The sequence below is a fragment of the Aquarana catesbeiana genome, linkage group LG01 (assembly GCF_042186555.1).
Source record: "Aquarana catesbeiana isolate 2022-GZ linkage group LG01, ASM4218655v1, whole genome shotgun sequence".
Lineage (NCBI taxonomy): Eukaryota > Metazoa > Chordata > Amphibia > Anura > Ranidae > Aquarana > Aquarana catesbeiana.
Window position 1 is genome coordinate 517,598,070 of NC_133324.1, and position 12,044 is coordinate 517,610,113.

Below are 12,044 nucleotides of genomic sequence, written 5' to 3' on the forward strand. Positions count from 1 at the left end.
GGTACCCTAGACCTACAGGGGGGTAATACTAACTGTCCTAACACTGTAAATGTCACAAACTGACACCATGCAGTAATCAGAAAAAAAAAAAAAAAAAAAAAAAAACCTGCTGGTGTCAGTTTGTGACAGGGGGGGGGGGGTGATTGGGGGGGGATCGGGGGGCGATCGGGGGGGGGATCGGGGTGTTTTGTGTGCCTGGCATGTTCTACTGTGTGTGTGTGTGTTGTGCACTCACATTGCAGTCTTCTCTCCTCGGCCCGGAACGGAAAATACCGAGCCGAGGAGAGATGACATCATTTCCTCTGCCTCTGTGTACAATACAGAGGCAGGGAAATGATCCCATTGGCTGAGAGCGATCGCGAGGGGGGGGCCACGAATGGATGGCCTCCCCCTCACCTCCGATCGCCGGGGGAGATTTGCCGACCGCCGCTGGCACCGGGGGGGGGTCCGATCGGACCCCCCACCCGCGGGCAGGCAAGGACGTACATGTAAGTCCTTTTGCCTGCCCGTGCCATTCTGCCGACGTATATAGTCGTGCGGCGGTCGGCAAGTGGTTAAAATACTATTTTAATACATTCACAAGTACACCAATTAGTGTTTTTTAATTTTTGTCTGGAGTTCAACTGTATATGAGCACTTTTACATAATAGTCCTTGGGACACAGCTGATCAAAGATCAGGGTACGGGGTAAAGGGCCAATCACAGCGGCTCTTTACCAAGTGATCAGCTGTGTCCAATAATAGCACGATTACCATGTAAACACAAGCCGGTTATCGGCATTCCTTTCCTCACGCTGACAATGTGGGGAGAATATAGCTGGTAACCGACTTGTGTGAAAAGGGGCGTCTACACTGATAACCAGGGCACTGATGATCAGTGACCTGATTGTTAGTGCAGCCACAACAGTGGCCATCAGTGACGCCTATCAGTGCAACCTCATTAGCGCACACCAGTGAAGGAAAAAAAAAATTACCTGTTTGCAACATTTTATAACAAACTCTGAAGTTTTTTTTTTTTTTTTTTTTTAATTTTCCGTCTTCTTTCGTTTATTTAGCAAAAAATAAAAAACCCAGCGGCAATTAAATATCACCAAAAGAAAGCTCTATTTGTGTGAAAAAAATGATAAAAATGTCATGGGTACAGTGTAGCATGACCACGCAATTGTCATTCAAAGTGCGATAGAGCTGAAAATTGGCCTGGGCAGGAAGGGGGTAAAAGTGCTCAGTAGGCAAGTGGTTAAAGATGCACTTTATCCCTCTTTTTTTTTTTTTTTTTAAATGTACCTTCAAACATATATCATTTTTCTGTGCACCCCTCAACTGCTAAATAGGCAAGTGCTGAAAAGACAGGTTAAATCTGTGAGGTGGCATAGGTAGGTTGTAAGAATATATTTGTACCTAAAGTTTCTTACACAGGTGTGTAATGTTGGCCATACAGTAGGCAATTTAGTGGCACAACAAAATGAGGCCAGTTTACCTTTACACTACCTTAATCTGAGCTTCCTTCATTCTTTAGGTTCACAATTTTATTGTTAACAGTTTATTTACAGTACAACTGGCATTTACAGGATGGTGCTCTTTTAGAAAAGAAGAAACAAAAAAATAACCATGGCTGCAGAGGAATATTAGTCTCTGTACAAAAAAGGGTTATCTCAGTTTCTTTGACTGTCATCCCCACTGTAGAAGTAGTTTGGCTAGTAGGCGACACGTACTTTCAAGTAGCGGGGAAAAGGGTGCAGGCTCATATTCCACTTCTCTAGCTTCCCAAACCATTATGAAGGTTGAATTTTGCAAAGGAAATGTCAAGAGTAAGTATGGGGCATCTTTCTCCAAAGTCCGCCACATAGACAGGTTTTAATCCAACGCTGCTCCCACTGCTTCACTGCAGTCGCCTTATTCGGAGACTTCAGCATTGTTACACAGCCACACCTGAGCAAAAAAGGAGACACAATTTCTTCCATAATGGCAATTAAATTACAGTACTAAACATATAACTATATATACACGCACATCCTGAATAATAAAAATGATATGACATAAAAATGAACTCACTTATACATAGAACCTGTACCAAGCTTAAAACAGACCTTTCAAAAAGGGAAAAAGGGGATGCCAGGTTTCAGTTGTTTTGGTATGACTTACAGCTTTAAGTGATGCAAGTGGGCAGTCACACAAATAAAAGTGTATGTTTGTGTGGTTGTGTGTATAGAGCTTCAAAGGATTTTTAAATGTGCAAGTATCTGCCAAAAAACTTTTGCCTGCTCCAGTTAAGCAATATGAATTGGTTGACTGCTCCAGCCTGTGGCTGTAAAGGAGCAGAAACAGACTGATAAGATCAGCATGTTCCTTTTCACAGTATATGCATGCAGCACACCCGACTGGTTCCCAGAATTGCTACCACCTTCTCCAGGCAGAGTCCCTGTAAGTCAAATTCAGGAACTTTGAAATTATTGTTTACACCTCAAGCTATAGATTTAATAAAAATTTGTGATTAATAAAAGCTGCTCCCCTCAAAGTGTAGACAATGCTAACTTAAGTGATTTCATTTATTCATATTAACGTATTAAGCATGGTGCACTTTATTATGCATATCAAGTTGTAATTGCAAAGCCTTATTTGATGTTTGTGACATTTCACCGATTATTGCCAGCACTTTAGCGCCCCCTACCATTGGTAAAAATTCAGGAACTTACACTAGCTGCATTTAAAAATAATACTATTTTAATAAAGTCACAAGTACACCAATAAGTGTTTTACAGAGGAGGTCTAGGGCTAGAATTGTTTCTTTTGCTTTAACGCATGCAGCGATGCCTCACATGTGTGATTTGAACTCCTTTGACATATGTGGGCCCGACTTACGTATGCGTTCCTTTCTGTGCGCGACCATGCTTTAAAATTTTTTTTTCTTCTTTATTTTGATTACATTTTTTTATTTCTACACTTTAAAAAAAAAAAATTTGATCACTTTTATTCCTATTAGAAGAAATGTAAGCACCCCTTGTAATAGGAGGAGTGCGTGACAGATCCTCTTTATGGAGAGATGTGGGGTCAATAAGACCCCACATCTCTCCTCCAGGCTGGAAAGGCCGAGATAAAAAAAAAAGAAACCTCTAAGCCTTTCCAGCCGTGTCCTCGGCTTTATTTACTTCCACCAGCCCGGACGTGATGTCATAATGTTGCGCCAGAAATCTCTATGGCAAACTTCCGGCCGGTGACAAACTCATTCTCCGGTTTACCGATCGCACAGGTGAATCACCGGAGGGCAGTTGGAGGGGTCATCCCCTCTCGCTGCCTGTAGGAACGATCAAGCAGCTGAACTGCCACTACTATTGTTCTTACGGTGCACAGAATCGCCAGCGAAAAAAAAAAAATGATTATCTAGATGATGCCTGTAGCTGCAGGCATTATCCAGATATCCCCAAAGTACATGACATCATATGACCGTCCTACATGTGCCCCCTAGTGGAGCATATATGACCGAACACGCTTTGGATTTCTAAATGGAGAGCTGCAGCTGCAATCTACTGGATTACGTTTTTCTAGACCATTTCCAACTATCGCACAGTAATTAGACAGCCTTTAATCTTGTATAGATATCTGCATTTTTAGTTGAGAAGAGGGAGAGGTCCCAGTTTGTTAGATTCTGGGCATTTGTTCTACTGTGGAACACACAAGGGGTAAGGTAGCCAATGCAAAAACTAAATCCCCAAAAATATAGCTCTTTACTTTGACTTCACAAGCAGTGGTGTCATCTGTCACCTTACGCATTCTTCACAGTAAAAAGCAGAACAGGCCAGAAACCATCACTGCTTGGCATAAAACCAACAATGACAGGTCACAACTATGCCATACACTTACAGGAAAGAATACAAAACTGGGATCTCAAGGAATGTTTCTGGGACATCACTGGGTAAATGTATTTTAACTACTTCCATACCGGGCATTTTCACCCCCTTCCTGCCCAAGCCAATTTTCAGCTTTCAGCACTGTCGCATTTTGAATAACAATTGCGCGGTCATACTACACTGTACCCAAATGAAATTTTTATCATTTTTTCCCCACTAATAGAGCTTTCTTTTGGTGGTATTTGATCACCCCTGCGATTTTTATTTCTTGTGCTATAAACAAAACAAGAGTGACAAGTCTGAAAAAACACAAAATTTTTTGCTATAATAAGTATCCAAATTTTTTTTTTTTTTAAACAAATTCTTTCCTCATTTTAGGCCGATACGTATTCTTCTACATATTTTTGGTAAAAAATATCGCAATAAGCGTATATTTATTGGTTTGCGCAAAAGTTATAGCGTCTACAAAATAAGGGGATAGACTGATAGCATTTTTATTATTATTTTTTTTTTTACTAGTAATGGCGGCGATCTGCGATTTTTATCGTGACTGTGATATTGCGGCGGACACATTGGACAATTTTGACACATTTCTGGGACCATTCACATTTATACAGCGATCCGTGCTATAAAAATGCATTGATTACTGTATAAATGTGACTGGCAATGAAGGGGTTAACCAGGAGGGGGTGCTGTAGGGGTTAATGTGTTGCTAGGGAGTGATTCTAACTGTGGGGGGGAGGGGATTCACAAGGGGAGGAGACCGGTCAGTGTTCCTCTGTACAAGGAACACAACATCAGTCTCCTCCCATCTGACAGGACGTGGATCTGTGTGTTTACACACACAGATCCACGGTCCTGCTCGGTTACCGGGCAATCGCGGCTGCCCGGCGGACATCACGGCCGCCGGGCACGCGCACCGGGACCCAAGTGATGCGGCGCGCGCGCCCCCTGGGCTGCCTGGAGGGCTGCGCTGTCATTAGACGGTGGCCCAGAACAACAGCTGCACCGTCCCTCCGTCATATGACGGTGGGCGGGCAGCAAGTGGTTAAAGAGTATTTCCAGGCAGCCAGTAAATCCGAGAGCTATAAAGCAACCTTTCCTGTGAGACACACGAGTGCTGCAATTTATAATTCCCTTCTAATGATGCTGGTTATCTAGCAAATACACTCATCAAACCTTTGAAGTAAAGTTTGATTTAATGACTAGGAACAAGTATCCACTTTAGGAAAGTCAATATAAAATTAGACATCCTTATCTGACCACATTTCAAGAAAGCAAAATGTATTCAAGAGGAAAACAGGGTGGCCAGAAAAATAGCATGTTCAAAATGTGAAGTAGCAACAGCAGCCTGCATTTCTCTCAGAAAAGTTTTTTTTAAATGCCACTCAGAAATGCAAAAGTCTCATTTTTCTTTAACCCCTTCCCGCTGAGCGTACGCAGATGTGCGTACTCGGCTTTCCGGGGTTATACCGGGATGATGCCCGCAGCTGCAGGCATCATCCCGATACCGTTGTTTAGAGCGGGCGATCAGCTATCAGAGTATAACAACCGATGCGGCTAAAAGCCGCTCCCCCCCCCCTCCCGCCGCTCTTACTGGGCCTCCCGTTCGTTCGGGAGGCCCGGTGACCAATCAGCTGCCTCCGGCGGCTGGGGGCGGGCTGGAACGAAGCCGTGGGTGGCTTCGTTCCAGCCTCCTAATTGTAAACACTGAAGCAACGTCATGAGGTCACTTGCCGTTTACTCGGCTGCCAATAGTGCCGGTTTTAAAAAAAAAAAAAAAAAAAAAAAAAAAAAAACACAGTATTCAGAATCGCCGTTTTCGGCGATCTGAATACTTTGAAGTACAAAGGAGGGATCGGGGGTCTTTTACTCATAAAGAGTACCTGTCATCACCTATTACTGTCACAAGGGATGTTTACATTCCTTGTGACAGCAATAAAAGTCATCAAAAAAAAAATTTTTTTTTTTTTTTTAACCGCTTCCCTACCCAGCCATAGACATATGACGTCCTGGGATGGGATCTCCCATCCTGGGTGGATGTCATATGACGTCCTGGGATTCCCGGCCGTCTAGGGGGCGCGCGCGCGCCCGCCGCGTTGCTCGGGACCCGATGCGTGTGCCCGGCGGCCGCGATGTCTGCCGGGCACACGCGATTGCCCGTTCACCGGGACGGACCGTGGATCTGTGTGTGTAAACACACAGATCCACAGCCTGTCAGGTGAGAGGAGAGCGATCTGTGTTCCCAGAACGGAGGAACACTGATCGGTCTCCTCCCCTTGTATGTCCCCTCCCCCTACAGTTAGAAGCATTCCCTAGGAAACATATTAACCCCTCCCCGCCCCCTAGTGGTTAACCCCTTCACTGCCTGTCACATTTACACAGTAATCAATGCAATTTTATAGCATTGATCGCTGTATAAATGTGAATGGTCCCAAAAATGTGTCAAAAGTGTCCGATGTGTCCGCCATAATGTCGCAGTCACAAAAAAAAAAAATTGTGATCGCCACTAAAAAAATAAAATTTATTTTTTTTTTTTAAATGTCATAAATCTATCCCGTATTTTGTAGACGCTATAACTTTTGCGCAAACCAATCAATATACGCTTATTGCGATTTTTTTTTACCAAAAATATGTAGAAGAATACGTATCGGCTGAAACTGAGGAAAAAATTTGTTTTTTTAAAAAAAAAATTGGGATATTTATTATAGCAAAAAGTAAAAAATATTGTGTTTTTTTTCAAAATTGTCACTCTTCTTTTGTTTATAGCGCAAAAAATAAAAACCGCAGAGGCGATCAAATACCACCAAAAGAAAGCTCTATTTGTGGGGAAAAAAAGGACGTCAATTTTTTTTGGGTACAACGTTGCACGACCGCGCAATTGTCGTTTAAAGTGCGACAGCGCTGAAAACTAAAAATTGGCCAGGGAAGGAAGAGGGTGAAAATGCCCTGTATTGAACCGGTTAAACACAATTTATAAATACATAATTAAATAAAATAAATAAGAAAAAAAAAAAATTTTTTAAAGCGCTCCTGTCCCCGCGAGCTTGCGCAGCAAAGAAAATGCATACGGAAGTCGTGCCCGCATATGTAAACGGTGTTCAAATCACACATGTGAGGTATCGCCGTGATCATCAGAGCGAGAGAAATAATTCTAGCACTAGACCTCTGTAACTCTAACCTGGTAACCGTACAAAAAATTAAAGCGTCGCCTATGGAAATTCTTAGGTACCGTAGTTTGTCGCCATTCCACGAGTGCATGCAATTATAAAGCGTGACATGTTTGGTATATATTTACTCGGCGTAACATCATCTTTCACATTATACAAAAAATTGGGGTAACTTTACTGTTTGGATTTTTTAAAATTCATGAAAGTGTCCCTTTTCCCAAAAATTTGCGTTTAAAAACACAGCTGCACAAATACCATGTGATATAAAATATTTCAAAAATCTCCATTTTATTCTCTAGATTCTCTGCTAAAAAAAAAAAAAAAATTAATAATATATATTATATATATATATATATATATATATATATATATATATATATATATATATATATATATATATATATATCTATATATATATATATATATATATATCTATATATATATATATATCTATATATATATATATATAGATATATATAGATATATATATATATATAATGTTTAGGGGTTCTAAGTCATTTTCTAGCAAAAAATACGGATTTTAACTTGTAAACACCAAATTTCAAAAATAGGCTTAGTCACGAAAGGGTTAAACTGAATTGTGTCTAATACACTCCAGCCAGATTCCAGAGAGCTCCCCAAATGCGGAGTGGATTTACAGATGCAAAGAACTCTTGGCATGCTTAATATATGCAACTAACAAACATTTTAAAACACACATACAGTAAAACCTTGGTTTGAGAGTAACTTGGTTTGAGAGCGTTTTGCAAGACAAGCAAAATGTTTTAATAAATTTTGCCTTGATATACAAGCAATGTCTTGATATAAGAGTAGCGTCATGTCACAACTGAGTATAAAAAAAGAAGAGAGGAGCCTCCAAGTGTAGCAATATGGTTACATTTAATGAAGGTACAACATTTAGCAACTTATTGCTATACTGAGAGGTGCCTCTCTTCTCTTTTATACCCTGTAAAAAAAATGCTTTGATATACAAGTGCTTTGGATTACAAGCTGGAATTAATTATGCTCGCAAACCAAGGTTTTACTGTACTATATTAGAAAGATAATACCGAACTGACCGTGTACAGGATTTGCAAGGCTCTGTAGGAAATGTTCCTAAATGTAATCTTCTCAGATGGTCAATTTTTGGCTGGGAGGGAGACCTGGATAAAATCAAAAGTGTATCAGCAGTTTATAACAAAGTCTGTCTTTATTCCACAAAAGGATAACCTAACTATTTACAACAGAGCTGTTTAGACCTACCTTGTATATGCTTCATACTGTACAGATGCATGGCTGGGTGCCCCAGGAGGTTTTCCAAACTGCAGACGCAGAGGAAGCTTTCCCTGTAGCCGACTGATCAATCCATTCCCCAAAGGCAACCAATCCATGTTCGGGATTAGAAGCTGGCTGGGAAGAAGGCAGCACTCATCGATCAGTGCATCGTCTGGTTCACAGGGGTGATTTTCATCCCGACCTATATGCCAAATACATTACAGTCAGAATAGACTCGGCATTATACAATATATCACAGGGAGAAGAGCAATCCTTACAGCACATCCAGAGGCGGGTGAGCAGACGAAAAAGTAGAGACATGCTATCCTGTGTATCCGATGTGGCTGTGTATACGGGTAGACAGCTGGGTTTCAGAAGGCCCCAAATTCGAATCATCACCATCATTTCCCGTAGTGTACCCATTGAGGCTCCATCACGTAAAAAACTGTGCCCAGGCCGGAATGAAGAGCCCTGTTGAATACAGTACTGGGTAAGGACATTTTAGACTTTCAAAGCAGTAATGTCTTGGTCAATTTGCTATGACACTGGCAAACAAATAAAAAAAATGTGCAATTAGGGTCCTTTCACACTGGGGCGGGGGCGTTGTTGGCGGTAAAGTACTGCTATTGTAAGCGGCGCTTTACCACTGGTATGCGGCTGCTAGCGGGGCGGTTTTACCCCCCCTGCTAGCGGCCGAGAAAGGGTTAAAACCACCGCAAAGCGCCTCTACAGAGGCGCTTTGCCGGCGGTATAGCCGCGCCGTCCCATTGATTTCAATGGGCAGGAGCGGTATACACTCCGCTCCTTCACCGCTCCGAAGATGCTGCTGGCAGGACTTTTTTTTACCGTCCTGCCAGCGCATCGCTCCAGTGTGAAAGCCCTCGGAGCTTTCACACTGGAATTAAAGCAGCGGCTGTTTCGGGTTGGTTTGCAGGCGCTATTATTAGCGCAATAGCGCCTGCAAACCGCCCCAGTGTGAAAGGACCCTTACTTTGTGAATTCTTCCCTCTTACTGTACTTTCAGGGGAATATCCTAGCATGTTGGCAATAAAGAAAAATAGCCTTTTCCTACACCAAAGCAATGAATGGCTGAATGCTAGCTGAACACAGGTATATGCTGTGCTTGTGTAAAATTGTGCATACACATGGGTGTTAATCGGCTTGTGTGTGTTCCACGATTGACACCTGTGTGCAAAATTGCACAAGCGTGGCATATACCTGTGTACAGCTATTTATTATAAGGGATGGCTGTTCACTTCAGCTGTGTCTTCCAGGTACAAGAAAATGCACAAAAGCATGCATGAGACCTAGGAGGTATCCCAAGATGTGAGGTAGCTATTGCATTGATCATAGAGTTTTTGGTCAACTAAAAGACCCCACCCTCCCCTTTAGGACTCTAGCACACGGACTGATGTTTCAGCATCTGTTTTGGACGTCATTTCAGGCGTTTGTTTTGCGCGCACAATACAATCCTAGGGAAAACGTATTCATATTTATGCTCATGTGCACGCACCGGTGCAAAATATTGACCGGGAACGCCGATTTTTCTATTTTTTTTTTTACTCAAGAAAACACACCGCTTGTTTTGTGCACAGGCACTTTGTAAACAATGATATGCATTTTAGATCAATAAAATAATGCTGTAATGAGCTTTTTCAAGCTGCAGTGTGTAAAAGGCCTTAAACCTAACTGGGCTGTGAAGGGCTACAAGTTTAGCCCATTCGGATTTTTTTTAACCAGTGATTTGTGCCCTCCAAAAATAACCTCCAGGAATATGTTTGTAAAGGCTTGTCTGACTACCCTCTTCTGTTTATGACTTAGTAAATAAGTACCTAAAGTAAAACACAAAAGAAAACAAATATATATATATATATATATATATATATATAAAATTCAGTCTGTCAATAGTAATAACATAACATTTATTGTTTAGCTGAGTCCTCCCTGTAACAAAGATTTATTACCCGTTAATCCAACTGATCTTTGATCTTCCCCTTGCTTTAAATGGTGACAAAATTGTTAATTTTACAGTGAAAAACGAACAGCAATTTTATCACCCAGTGGACAGAGTAGTCTTAGATAGACATTTAAGCAAGCAACAATCAAATAAAAGGCTTATCACAGCTAACAATTTTTACAGTTTTTTTCACCATTTGGAGGAAAATGTTAAATATATAAATAAAAGATGACCATTATAAGCACCTCTGGCAGCGTTATATGGTTTGTTTCAACCCCTGTATCTGTATTTGGGCCTGCATGATAGGGTGGCTTCACACATGCACTAAAGATGCAGGAGTTTTGGTGCACTTTTTGAAACTGCACCAAAATCATAGGACCTCAGACAAGTCTATGGGAAAGCGCAGCTAAACCGCATGAAAACCGTGGGTTAGCTTTGCTTTAGCAAAAGCGCGGTGGGGCAGTGTGAAGTCACTCTCAATGTGGAGAAAATACATTAAAAAAAGGATCTGAAAAAAAGAAAAACAGGAATTCATATATTCAAATCTATTAACTTCATACAGTAACAAAAATTAGGAGTTTTGGCTGGCCTGTAAAATCCTTTTCTTTGAGTACATCACAGGACACTGTTTTGTTACTGCTTGGGTTATGCTGCCACCTACGGTTGAATGGACTGTCCAAAACCTAAGAACAGAACAGGGAAGAAACCAAAACTAGGGGACTGCCTAAAGGATCTTCCATCCAAAACTGCTGCCGCAAAAGTGAAAATATCTCCTTGTGCTCTTGTTAGTGTGGCTGGCTGAGTCGGGGCTTTCACGGAAAAAGCTCTAGTACTGGTGAGCGGAGCAAGAAGAGAAGGTTACACTGCAGCCTTGATCACTGCTTCCTGCCCACTGCCCAGCACACTCCAGAGCTCTCCCCGAGTGAAGAAGAGAGGACAGATGGCAGACTGCATCTTCTCCCCATGAGTCCTGACCTTCTCTGCCTTCCACCCTGTACTATGCCATCTGTAAACCTGCCCTGCACCTTGCACTGCAGGTTTACCAAGTGAAAAAGTAGCTTTCTTGAATAGGTTAGGAATATACTGGGACTTCTGAGGTGCTACATAGATGTATTCCATACACACATTGTTTTTAATAAGATAAGGTATCACATGTATGTGGAATACATCTACGTAGCACCTCAGAAGTCCCATTAATTCGTAACCTATCAAAAAATCTAAGTATAAACAGCAATGAACGTGAACAATGAATTGCATAATAGAGTCAAGTCCAGGAAAGTGAAAAAAAAACAAAAAACTCCACCCTTGCAGTGTATGTGTGGGGAGGTAAAGAAATCGCAGCTTGCTCTTACCTTATTCCATGTTCCAGCCAGCTCCAGTGCGCTTCTTGACTTTCAGTCTGTGTGTAGCTCCCGCTGTTAGACAGAAGCCAATCATTAAAAATCAGCTTCTTTCGAACAGGACTGCTGGAAAACCTTGTCAATCAGCAGCTTGCAGCCAATAGGATGCAGCACTAAATCAGTGTATACTGACAGTGGAGAGTCCCCGCTGTCAGAATACAATGTCCCTGCATATTCCTGTATCCACATCACTTGTGTAGATGCAAGAACCTAATCGGACAGCAATCTGAACAAAAAAAACCTGTGCATGTGTACCAACTTGAAGCGTAATTCCACTCGTTTTTGTGTTTGTTAAAAGTCAGCGGCTATAAAAAGTGTAAACTGCAGACTTTTAATAAACACACACTCACCTTTCCCACGGTCCAGCAATGCGGTCGCCCAAATCCTCAGTTCTCTCC

General features: G+C 41.7%; 1 protein-coding gene across 1 annotated transcript in view; it reads right to left on the reverse strand.

Moving 5' to 3' along the window:
* Window positions 1-1,507: 1,507 nt before the first annotated feature.
* Window positions 1,508-12,044, reverse strand: part of MED16 (mediator complex subunit 16) — a 37,858-nt gene continuing 27,321 nt past the window's right edge. Inside the window, exons 11-14 of the mRNA XM_073594055.1 lie at window positions 8,568-8,760; window positions 8,278-8,491; window positions 8,094-8,177; window positions 1,508-1,928 (exon numbers count right to left, since the gene is read on the reverse strand). Of these exons, the coding sequence (XP_073450156.1) occupies window positions 1,802-1,928; window positions 8,094-8,177; window positions 8,278-8,491; window positions 8,568-8,760 (618 nt within the window). The 3' untranslated portion in view covers window positions 1,508-1,801. The remainder of the gene's footprint in view (window positions 1,929-8,093; window positions 8,178-8,277; window positions 8,492-8,567; window positions 8,761-12,044) is intronic.